At 41.2% G+C, this 12,666-nt stretch overlaps 1 protein-coding gene and 1 pseudogene across 2 annotated transcripts; one reads left to right on the top strand and one right to left on the bottom strand.

Annotated features, from left to right (window-relative positions):
• The first annotated feature begins 215 nt into the window (after positions 1–215).
• Positions 216–4,968, top strand: LOC106583471 (SUZ domain-containing protein 1). Of its 2 annotated transcripts, XR_001323534.2 has the most exons (5): positions 216–523; positions 1,202–1,251; positions 1,354–1,623; positions 1,869–2,042; positions 2,209–4,968. XR_001323534.2 is itself a non-coding variant. In XM_014167681.2 (4 exons), exons 1-4 carry the CDS (start codon positions 473–475, stop codon positions 1,978–1,980), a joined length of 483 nt encoding a protein of 160 aa, XP_014023156.1. In that variant the 5' UTR covers positions 216–472; the 3' UTR covers positions 1,981–4,968. The 2 variants fall into 2 exon arrangements, 1 of the variants encoding a protein (XP_014023156.1); XM_014167681.2 differs by having other exon boundaries at positions 1,869–4,968.
• Positions 4,969–8,880: 3,912 nt separating this feature from the next.
• On the bottom strand, positions 8,881–12,438 carry LOC123729666 (zinc finger protein with KRAB and SCAN domains 8-like; annotated as a pseudogene).
• Between the last annotated feature and the right edge of the window lie 228 nt (positions 12,439–12,666).

The following is a 12,666-nucleotide window of genomic DNA, read 5'->3' as shown; positions in this document are numbered from 1 at the left end:
TTGAGTGGTGGTAGGAAATATATATATTTAAATAGTGGAGTTAGGGTGGTGGGTTTTTAATGAGTGTAGGGTTAGATGGTAAGGTTCTATAGATTTATTTCCTTTATTTATTAGCAAAGTATAAGGGAGTTATACTCCAGTCCAATAGGTGGCGGTAATGCAACATTTTATTGGATGCCAACCGCGGTTAAACGTCATCGAAGAAGAACACCTACTCTGTGAAGTGCGCGTGTGCATTACATCAATTAGCCCTTGCACTCATAAACAACGCTTTTTTTTTGTACTTTGGAAATTGGTAAAGTCTACAAAATGCAGTCCACTGGGCTTCCTCTCATCACTATATTTGGTAGTGAGTGGAAACGCCAACCGGATGCTTCACATTTATACATCCGGTAAAATATCTGGCTCATTGTTCTCTCTGTGGAAGAACTGTAAACACTAAGGCTACCGTGTCTGACTTGGACGCTGTATTATGGAAGATGAAGAGGTTTGCGAAAGTTGGGAGGAAGCTGCAGACAGCGGGGTGAGGAAGAAATTCAATACAAGTTTTTGTTTTGGGGGGGGGGGGGGCATGAACTGTGTGTGGTTGGCCTATCGAACATTCAATGCCTTATGAGGAAACTGAAGTGAGCAGCCTGTCGCCATGGCTGAGCCAGGCTCCCCAACGGTAGCTACAGGCCCAAGTTTAGCCGGGGTATTGTGTTGCAAAGGCCTGGCCGGGAGAACATAACGTTAGTTATATCATATGGTTTATTTTTGTAGTCGATGAGTGGAGAAAATGAGTCCACAACCATCCGTTGAAGTTAGATAGCGGCAAGTTAATATTATGAAGTTAGCTAATTGGCTAGCCAGGTTGTGGAAAGTGTCGCTTGTACTACCATGGTACCCTGGCAGTTGGTTATCGGCTAGCAACTACAGTAACAAGCTGTATTCTCTAAGGTTAAAATCCGCTAATTGGCTTAGCCAAAGTAAATTTTGCGACTATTTTCAAATTTCAAGACAAACATTTGAGTACTGGAATTCAACGGAACTAGTTAGCATGCCGAGTCAAATCATGGCACGTCAAGTCTCCTGTCACCTACCCATTCACCCACAGCTCATCACAAAAATGTAACGTTGTCTGAGTCTCTTGCTCTATTCTTTCACTGAATAATTGAATGAAGACTTAAAATGTATTTCTGTTTATTTGCCTGTTTCTCAGGAAATTGAGAGAAGACTTGAGGCAAAGTTGAAGATAAGCCAGAAAGCAAAGTGAGTGAAATAAAATCCTACTGAAAACATCCATATAACGTTATGGCTATACAACACAACTTTTGATTTGTTGATTAATACAAACTCTGCCCCTTCCCTCAGGAAAGCAAGCATCAGCTCAGGTAGCTCCCCTATTCGAACTGCCATGGTTATCCAGGATGAATCTCTACCTGCAGCCCCCCCACCTCAAATCCGAATTCTGAAGCGCCCCTCAAGTAATGGTTCCTTAGGGTCCTCTGGTTCATCCAATCGCCCCACCCAGCAGCCGAAGTCACTGGCCCAGCGGGAGGCAGAGTATGCCGAGGCCCGCAGGAGGATTCTGGGTAGTGCTAGCTCTGAAGAAACGCCTCAGGAAAAACCCAGGCCAGAAAGGTGAGACACCTACACTCAATGGTATGGGTTATGTAAACATATTACCTAGCTGTTTCTCAATCACTTATAGTATAGGTCCCGTGTGGCTCAGTTGGTAGAGCATGGTGTTTGCAACGCCAGAGGTGTGGGTTCGATTCCCACGGGGGGAAAAAATGTATGAAATGTATGCATTCACTACTGTAAGTCGCTCTGGATAAAAGCGTCTGCTAAATGACTAAAATGTAAATGTATTCTCTCCCCATTAGACCAGTGCGAGTGAGTGCCCAACCACCGCCAGAACTGGTTAGTCTGAACAATCACGTGATCCGCCAACCCACAGGCCCAGACGGTACCTCAGGCTTCCGTCGCTACAGATAGAGGGGGATCCATCGTCTCTTCTTGGGGGCATGGTGTGCAGAGGATAAAGGGGAGGTAGCATGGTGCGTGAAGAGCAGAGTGGTGGGATGAAATGTAAAAGTTGTGGTGATGATAGATGGTCAGCAGAGACAAATTATTGGCTCACAGAATGAGTTGAAGTATCCCTACCACCCCTTTCTGCTGACTGTTGGCACGCCTTTTGCCTTTTGCCCTCTGCCCTGTTTCTAGCCTGCGCGGAGGGTTGCAGGGAGATTGCTGAGGGTTGGGTCAGATCTCTGGTCTGTCCCACACTATGACCAGGGCATTGCCTCAGGACTCCATACACTGTGATATCTCCCATGGTGCACCCTGAGCTTCCCAATGCCCCTCTCCAGTGCCCCTCTTCTGCTGAGGACCAGGTTCTTCCAGGGTCCGCGGCATGCCCGCCTTGCCCTCCAGGTGAATGACAGACTGAGTCTGTGGGACTTCAAAGTAGCCAGGGGAAAGTTGGGAATGAACCTATCGCCAGACATGAGTGGAGGAGGGCCATGGATAGAGCAGGGGACTGACAAGGTGCCACAAGGACGTGTTGGCATATTCAAGCAATAATTCTGAAATCAATATGAAAACCCGGCTTCTCTAGCTAAACTGCCCATCTGCATGGGCTGTATATGTTATATGTCTGTTTTTATCTTTTTAATTCAATTTAACAACTTTAATGGTTTTATTTTCCTGTTTTTGAAAACTAGGCAGGAACTGAAGGGTGCATTTGGAATTATTAGGTTAATGTCTTTCTTGCATCTAGATGCTTTTGTTTATTAATCTGTCTTCAAAGTGGTAATGATATACAGTAGAATAAACAAATTATATGATATACAATTTAGTAAAGCTGAGTTTTTATAGGATCTTATACACATGGTCATTGAAAGTAGTAGCCATTAAAATATACTGTAAGTATATGTTGAGATTAGGATAAAATACTGTACTTTATAGACAGCCAAAAAGTAATCCTGAAAAATATCCAAACTGTGGCCTTGTTGCTTCTTGGGCAGAGAGATGAGCAAGAAAGAGGGGCCACAGATTACAAGGAGCATAAGTAGGCCAAAGCTTCTTTTTTTTGATTCAGTTTGAATAGGAAGCCATTGGCTGGAGGAGTGTTTTAAGCAGCATCTCTATTCTGCCCCGTCTTTCTGTCCCTCTCCAGGGTTGCCTTACTTGGAGAGAGGATGGTAAAGACAAGTTGGAATAAAGACTACAATGGAGTGAGAGAGATTGATAAGGATGTTCCAATTTGCTTGGTTAGAAGGCAATGTTATTAAGTAGAGTGCCAAAGTTGAACAGAAACCCAATTTTCCTCAGCGGAGGTGGGACACGTCATAGCTTTCAATCTGTCTAGTTTTGTTAATGAAATGACAAACTACATCTTGGCTGTTTTTAAACCATACTAAATGTGTAAACTCAAAATGCCTTAAATTCTTTGGTTTCATATTGGACCCCACAGTTACCAAGGCACCTCAGGTTAATGCTCTTGGATGCTGTGATTTGTTTAATTTTTAAACCTAATTTTATGTCCTCCCCTTTGCCTCTGTCTGTCATTTGGCCAGCCTAAGAACCCCAGGAAGGTGGTTTTGTTGGCCCCTCTCTCAGGGAGGTTTTAATGCTGGACAAGCTAAATCGTGGGCCTGCTCAACTGTAATCCCAGAGATGGTGACTGACTGGACTTGTTGTATAGCCTACTTTGTAAAGGTCACATACGGTAACCTCTTTTGGGTATGATTTGGTTTTTATTTGAAGTATACCTAAAGTATGTTACATCTGGGCCACTTAAAGTAATTTTAACCTGATCATTTATTAGGATTATTGATCAGAGCGGGCTAGACAGTTGAAAGCAATATGGTGGAGAAACGCAGGTGTATTGTATAACCCCCTGAGTGCAGTTTCCACACCTGCCAGATCAGAGATAAGCCTGGAAAAGGAAGGGAGGAGACTAGCCATGGAGGATCAAAATCCTCCTGATCAGTGTTGGGTTTTATTCAGAAAGTGAATTTCAATGTAATTATTTAAGTCCACATGAATTGTAAACTGAATTGACCTCACCCCTGCATTTGAGCCAGCGCAGCTCCAGTAACCATCGGTTATGGGTGACAATGAAGAGATTAGGATCTTCTGTCATGTGGAAACATGAAAAAGACAAACAAATTGGCCTGTAACAATTTTTTTCATGCCCTTAAATAAAAACTTGACAAGCGAAACCCAACTGCAAATATGTTTGGTGTACAGCATTTTATTTATCTAATTTGTAATATGGGATATGTGCATGGACTTAGTCATTAGTTTTACAGATGCCATGTATAGCTGAAAATGTAACCCTAAACGGCCCATAACTTAATGTCTACAGGAAGCATTTCAAATACATTTATTACAGAATTCTTTAATCATATGTGAATGACATTCTGCACAACTGACATGTCATTGCATTTCAGAAATGCTTAATGCGACCATGGTTGTCAATGTTAAGTGCCCAATGAGCTGTGCTTTTGAAGTTCTATTCAGGTACAAAACAATTGTTTACTTTCAGTTAGGCTAATGCTTGAAATTATTCAAATTTAAACCTTGGCAGTAACAACTCCATGTACGATTAAATGTTCCCTAATTTTATTGGTCTGTTGTAGCTTTCAAATTAGTTTCGTGACAGAAATCTGAGATTGTTTTCCTTCATGTTGTGGAGGTATTGAAGAGATCTTTCTGCTGAGAAAATAGCCTTTAATGCAGTAAGCACCATTGACGTGTCTTGTGTATTATTACAAACCTGAGCATGATCTATAAATGTGTCTGTCATCCTAATGTATGTCTCCTTGGATGTAATTTACAGTAACTGTCCTGTTTTGTCTAGTCTAATGTATGTCTCCTTGGATGTCATTTACAGTAACTGTTTTGTCTAGCCTAATGTATGTCCTGGATATGTGGCTTCTGTGTTCTATTTTCTTTGAATAAACTGCAGTAACTAGAGAACTTATTCTGAAAACCTTTAGCCCCTTTAAGATGCAAGGATGTACATTTTTATTTAGGCAAAAATAAACATTTGAGATGTAACTAAGTTAAACTCATATCCACTTCTGTGCCAGGCTCAGAAAGGCTATTATGAAACAGTGTTTTACTATGGAAAGGTCCTCCTAAAAGTGAGTAAGATTGTCTCAAGCAGCACTGTCATGGTTCTTCCTTTGTTCATCCTCTTATGCTCAGTTAACCCTTGACATTTGCACGAATTGGTCTAAATAGTAATGTTTCTTACAGAATAAACATGAAGAGCATATGCATAACGATGGTAGCAATTTAAAGGGAACAGCTTGGAGATTATGGGAAAATAATTAGACTAAAGTTGAGGACAAAACAGTAAATCTGATGACTGAATCCAAGCATTACACTTGATTTATGTGAATTTTACATTTACTGTACTTTTCACTGCATTTGTTGATAACGAAATCTGAAAATACTCTGGATACATTCAGTAACATAAGAATATTCATGGCAATTTGGGGTCGGTGCAACATATGACCAAAAAAATGACGAGTTTGAGTGAGAGGTCTAAATGGTGTCTCCAGGTAACACCTTTCCAAACTCAGCTCCGTCATTCTTTGATGGCTCATTCATCACAAAACCCACTGATATTGCCAACTACTTTCTTTTTTGATTGGCAAGATTAGCAAATTTAAGCATGACATGCCAGCAACAAACATTGACAGTACACATCCAAGTATATCTAATCAAATTATGAAAGACAAGCATTTTGAATTCCTTAGAGTGTGGAAGAGGTGAAAAAAATGTCTTATCAACAATGACAAGCCACCAGAGTCTGACATCTTAGATGGAAAATTACTGGACGACATTGCCACTATTTGCCATATCTTCAATTTAAGCCTACTACAAAGTGTGTGCCTTCAGGGCTGGAGGGAAGCAAAAGTCATTGTTACCTAAGAATAGTAAAGCCTCATTTACTGTTTTTGGTGATACAATTGTATTTTACAGTAAACAAATTGACAGACTTTCAGCACGCTTATAGGGAAGGACATTCAACAAGCACAGCACTTACACAAATTACTGTTTGGCTGTAAGAAATTGATAAGATTGTGGGGGCTGCTTTTAACATTGATCATAGTCTATTGCTGTTAAAACTATGTTATGGCTTTACACCCCCTGCTATATTGGCGCGGCAGGTAGCCTAGTGGTTGGAGTGTTGGGCCAGTAACCGAAAGGTTGCTAGATCGAATCCCCGAGCTGACAAGGTAAAAATCTGTCGTTCTGCCCCTGAACAAGGCAGTTAACCCACCGTTCCTAGGCAGTCATTGTAAATAAGATTTTGTTCTTAACTGACTTGCCTAGTTAAATAAAAAATATTGTAGATAAAGAGTTACTTGTCTAACAGATCACAGTTCTTTAATGGAAGCCTCTCCAACATAATCCAGGTAGAATCAGGAATTCCCCAGGGCAGCTGTCTAGGCCCCTTACTTTTTTCCATATTTACTAATGACATGCCACTGGCTTTGAGTAAGGCCAGTGTGTCTATGTATGCGGATGACTCAACACTATATACACGTCAGCTACTACAGCGACTGAAATGACTGCAACACTTAAAGAGCTGCAGTTCATTTCAGAATGGGTGGCAAGGAATAAGTTAGTCCTAAATATTTCAAAAACTAAAAGCATTGTATTTGGGACAAATCATTCACTAAGTCTTGTAATGAATATTGTGGAAATTGAGGCAAGTTGAGGTGGCTGAACTGCTTGGAGTAACCCTGGATTGTAAACGGTCATGGTCAAAACATATTGATATAACAGTAGCTAAGAAGGAGAGAAGTCTGTCCATAATAAAGCACTGCTATGCCTTCTTAATACTATCAACAAGGCAGGTTCTACAGGCCCTAGTTTTGTCGCACCTAGACTACTATTCAGTTGTGTGGTCAGGTGCTACAATGAGCAGCACGGCTGGCCCTTGGATGTACACAGAGCACTAACAATAATATGCATGTCAATCTCTCCTGGCTCAAAGTGGAGGAGAGATCGACTTCATCACTACTTGTATTTGTGAGAGGTATGGACATGTTGAATGCACCAAGCTGTCTGTCTAAACTACTGGCACACAGCTCGGACACCCATGCATACCCCACAAGACATGCCACCAGAGGTTTTTTCAGTCCCCAAGTCCAGAACAGACTATGAAAGGTGCACAGTACTACATAGAGCTATGACTACATGGAATTCTATTCCACATCAAGTAACTCATGCAAGCAGTAAAATTTGATTTAAAAAACAGATACAAATACACCTTATGGAACAGCAGGGACTGTGAAGCAACAAACACAGGCACAGACACATGCATACAAACACACAATAACACGCACTATACATACACATGGATTTTGTGTTGTAGATATGTGGTAGTAGAGTAGGGGCCTGAGGGCACACACTTCATGTGTTGTGAATGTATTGTAATGTTGAAGGTTTTTTTTTATAAATGCCTTCATTTTGCTGGACCCCAGGAAGAGTAACTGCTACCTTGGCAGGAACTAATTGGGATCCATAATACATACAAATGCAAAGTGTGCAGTTTGATTTAGCAACAGACTATGTAATTTCAATGCACTTCTATGAGAAAGAAGTGTTCAACTATAAGGTGCTATTTTGAGCTTTCCTAGCTGTGTTGTTGACGAACTAGAGCAAGCAGACTAGTAGTTGTTTTGTTTGGAACACAGCCCTGCATCCCCGCCATCACACACATACTGTTGTTTGCGCATTCCAAAAACAGTCCATTATAAATCTCAATCTGGTCAGGTGGGCATTATTTGAAAGCGTGTTCTATTGCCGACATGGCCAGCTAAGTAACAAAATAAGATCTTACAGTGTTAGGCGTTCACAAGGCAATTCAGAGAAGCAGATCATCATTTTGGTGCGCATAGAATAGTCACACGTGCATTCAGATGAGTGTTCCCCACAAATGTTTTATTTAACTAGGCAAGTCAGTTAAGAACAAATTCATATTTACAATGACGGCCTACACCGGCCAAACCCGGACGATGCTGGGCCAATTGTGAAACGCAATATGGGACTCCCAATCACGGCCGGTTGTGATACAGCCTTGTAACTGTACATCAAGCATAGTTATCAAAAACGTTGGCACTAAGTTTCATGAGTTTTATGATATGGCTATCCAACACTGAAACTCTTCCATGTCAAGGTTCATTTTTTGTTTTATTAATTTATTGCCACTGGGGCCAGCCGGTGTAACTGCTAAACTGCTTGCTGACTGTACACGGTGCATGATTGTAGCGGGTTTACTAACACGTTGGTTTTAGTAGCTATGTTGACTATGACATTAGCTAATATGGTGACAACGATGTAGGCTGTGTGTAGCGGTTTAGATTTTTTTTCTTCCTGGTTACAGACAGCTGATGTGTTGTGCACTGAAGTCCACAAGTGAAGGGAAAAGGTGAGAGGAGAAGAGCGCATAGATGCGAGAAGAAATTATACAACAATCAAAGGGATCATGCTGTTCGTATGTGGCTGCTATGAAAGTGAACTGTGCTTGTGTGTATTTGTATTTATTCGGGATCCCCATTAGCTGTTGCCAAGGCAGCAGCTACTCTTCCTGGGGTCCCAACACATTAAGGCACTTACATTATATATAAAAGAAAAGGTGTGATCAGGGGTGTATTCATTCCACCGATTCTGTTAAAAAAACATTTTTTAAATAGAACGAAATGGGGATAAACATACCTGAATTTGTCCAATAGAAACTCTCGTTTGCAACTGTTGGACTAATGATTACATCCTAGATCAGCTAGATGCAGGCAAGTATGCACAAAGCAGTATTGGATGTGTCAATGTCTGTCACCTTGATTACTCAAATTTCTCTTGACCTGTGCACCTACGTTGTAAACTTTCATTCATTGGCTAGGTTGTAGCAACCTCAAGATGGGTATAGGGAAAATTCGATGTTACATTGAGCTGGGTGAATGGAATATGAATGAGAGTAATCCAATATGCTGTAATAGAAATAAGGCCATGCTCATTAAAACAAATAATCGTCCTCCCTCAATTTAAATGGCACAGACCGCCACTGTGTTCAACATACTCCAGAAGTATATGTTGAGATGTCAACAAATCGCTGATCAACATTAAGTCCTGTGGATTGCACATCCTGCATTACGCATTCCGGAATGGATGCAAAGCCGCTGACTGGGATATAGAACACAAGTCTTTACTGGCTTTTTCACAATTGCCCTGCACATAAGAAGACTTTGTAAGAGCCACAGACTGTAGCACTAGCATGTACTTCTGCATGTACCGACGGATAGAAAATGGAAATGTGTCGGACCGCTGCTCTGGCCGCGCGTAAAACAGTATGTGGAGATGGTGAGAAAAGGAGAACAAACCAGAGAGAAGAACGAGAGAGAGATTAACTCATGGACAGTCAGAAATGTGAATAGCAAGTTAAGTTTACAAACAACTTGTTCAGGGTTGTGTTCAGGTTTGTGTGTGTGTGTGTTAGAGAGAGAGTGTTTAACTCCTGGACTTTCACACACAAAAATAATGTACTTGTTATGTATTATTTTTTAACTTATTTCTCTCTGTTGTATCTGTTAAGGTATTGCTATACAAAATGTATTCATAAATGTTTCTTATTTTAAATCAAACTATATTGTCTGTGTCATTAGTTATAAATAAGCTTTGTATTATCTGACACTCATTGGTTAGTGTCAATACCAAATTTTTTATGTTTATATAGAGATGCCACCAATTATTGGTCATGGAAATTTGGTTAAAAGTCATGGAAAATTCCTGAAATGTCATCTGTCAGAATGTGTATGAACCACGCTTGAGCTCTGACGTCCTGTATAGCATGTTACTGTACAGCCAATGCTTTGCAATTTAGGCACTTATCAGTGTCCCAATCTGTCATTTTTAACCCACATACCGGTATGCTATGGCCTCGATTCAATTAGATCGAGGCTTCGAGCGTTAACCTGCGTTTTGGCGGTGTTGGGAGGTGTAACTGCAATATGAGCTGACAAATCGGTGAGCGGCTACTGTTGTGTGTCACCAACATCTCCCTTCCTTATTATCAACAGCGTGTTAGAAGTTGAAAAACGGCGATAAAGTGTAGGCTCTATTGATGTTAGAAATAACGACAGGCTAATGCATGTGTTCATGTTCATTTGGGATTAGGGGATTTATAGTCTATCAGTATAATTGAAGTGTAGACAATAGAACATCACACATTCAAGTGTTTAAATTTGTAACGTGGCTGTATGGGAATTGTCGGATATAAAGTAGGGTGTGGTTTCGTTGCATCCAATGGCAGTGTCTGCAAAAAGGCAACACAAGGAGCCACTTGTGGATTTCACAGCTCTTAACGCAGTTCCAACTCGACACCGCCAAAACAACTGCTATGCGGAAGTCGGCAAACGTGGCTCTGCCAGAATCTAGCCCTATGTCAATCTTACAAGTGAAACGTTTACTACAAAAAAAGTCAACAATGTGGTTGTTCTTCTCTGTGACTTCGCTGGTGCCGTTTTAGATGACTTGCTGTTCTAAAGCATTTTACACACTTAGGGCACTTATATGGTCTCTCCCTGTATGAATCCTCAAATGTGCTGCTTGGGATCCACTGTGAGTGAAGTATTTACCACATTCTTTGCACTGATACGGTTTCTCTCCAGTGTGCGTCCTCATATGTATGGTCAGGATTTTCTTTTGACTGAAGCATTTGCCACATTCTTTGCATTGATATGGTTTCTCCCCTGAGTGAGTCAGCCTGTGACTGGTTAGGGTTCTCTTCTCTCTGAAACTCTTGCCACATACATTGCAACAATATGGTTTCTCCCCAGTGTGAATTCTCTGATGAGTTTTTAAAATGCTACTTTTCAGAAAGCATTTCCTGCAGACAGGACACCTGTGTGGTCTCTCCCCTGAGTGAGCCGCCCTCAATGGAACTTTCAACTCACTGGCTTCCCTGGTCTTAATAGAGCTTTGTACTTTCATTGTCCATGTTGTCTTTGATTTGAGTGGCTGTAACCCTGACATTAGTCCTCCACTGTCCACACCATTGTCACTTTCACTGTTCCCAATCTGAGCTGCAGAACAATCTGAATTTACTGGAGAAAAGGGATTTAATTCATTGTTTGGTTCATATTCTCCATAGCCCTCTCCATCAAGTTCTGTTTTGATGTCTTCAGTTGTTTTGGTGGGAAGAGAGTCCCTCTCTCTGTTCTCCATAGTCTGGGTTTGGGGAAGATATAAGGGCTGAGGTGGGTCCTGATCATAGTCACTTTTTACACAGGGTAGAGTGAATATGAACTCTTTGATATCAGACTTCAGCCCTTCAAGCTGCTCTTCCTCCTGACTGGTCCCAAACTCCTCCTGTTCCTCTTTAATCTGAGTGGGCTCTGGGTCCTCCTGGCCCTGACAGGGGCTCCAGTCCTGCTCACAGTGCTGCTGCTCAGTGGGAACCTCCTCTTCAGGGACATGGAGAATGAGCTGCTGGGTCTCTGAGATGATTGGATAACTAATTAGTCATCAATAGAGAGCAATAGTAATGGCATCTTTTTGTAGGCACTAACTCCGCCATAGTTCGTTGGATAAAACCTATGGGAAAATGAATGGAGTTTTTGTAGGGGCTTTGGGTGAACCCAGAAAATAAGGTCAGAGGTCAACACAGGCTTAGGAGATCTTATGTTAAGTTCTATGAGAATCTTCATCAGCTAATGTCACTTTTTGTGAATTTTGAAGCATTTATGTAATAAAAAAAACCCAGAGTTCATAATTCATAAAGGTCATGTTAACTGACTGATATTATCTCAAATAACAAAACATAAGAGCTCCTAAGCCTGTGTTAACCTCTGACCCTATTTTCAGCGTTTATCCCAAAAGCCTATTATTTCCCCATAGGAATGGCTAAACGAACGGGACCGGTTTTTAGGACTACAAACTGGTGAACGCTGTAGTTCTATGTGCCAAGTTCAAATTAATATTAATTTTCAGAAAAATATATACAAATCGGTTGATTGGCAGGCCTGGCTGGTTCAATCACATTAATTGATCTAGCGGCGGTCATTACTACCAGAGCCATCTATTAATTACATATGGCTCAGCTCACCTGGTCTCTGTATGTCGGGTTGGAAAACCAAATCCAGCAGCTTCCGTAGACGATCGATCTCCTCCTTCGAACGGGAGATTTCTTCCTGGTACTCTGCTATGGTATTTTCCACTGCCCCAAATATCTCAACAGCCACCGCTGTTAACCGCTCGTTTAGATAATCCTGTAACAGCTGCATTTTAGACATTTTGAGGTAATGTGACGAACAGAATAAGTTAACACGTTTATGCTATGTGCTGCTAACGTGGTGTCTATAGTACCTAGCAAGCAACCATCCTTTCGAGACCGCAAAAGATAGACTACTTTCCCCTTTTGTGTCAACAACGCGAACGTTTCCTCTTTACGTATCGGTAAACGAGGGCGATGTCGCCGCCTGCTGTACTGGAGATGTAGCGCATTTGAATTGAACGATCCCCACCTGGGACCAACATGTGTCCCAAAAAATATGCTAACAAATTACACCAAAAGTTTTGCTGTAATGGGAAATATCCTACATCTCAATATAATGTGTCTAAAGGTAAAGTTTGAGAAACTCAATTATAATACATAAAGGT

Source organism: Salmo salar, chromosome ssa22 (assembly GCF_905237065.1).
Source record: "Salmo salar chromosome ssa22, Ssal_v3.1, whole genome shotgun sequence".
Classification (NCBI taxonomy): domain Eukaryota; kingdom Metazoa; phylum Chordata; class Actinopteri; order Salmoniformes; family Salmonidae; genus Salmo; species Salmo salar.
This window is presented reverse-complemented; position numbering and strand designations above follow the sequence as displayed.

Excerpts from the sequence above, each read along its gene's own strand:
- LOC106583471 (XM_014167681.2), top strand. The coding sequence starts at position 473 with ATGGAAGATGAAGAGGTTTGCGAAAGTTGGGAGGAAGCTGCAGACAGC. Across the intron at positions 524-1,201 it reads AGGAAGCTGCAGACAGCGGG|GAAATTGAGAGAAGACTTGA; the intron begins GTGAGGAAGAAA and ends CCTGTTTCTCAG. Across the intron at positions 1,624-1,868 it reads GAAAAACCCAGGCCAGAAAG|ACCAGTGCGAGTGAGTGCCC; the intron begins GTGAGACACCTA and ends TCTCCCCATTAG.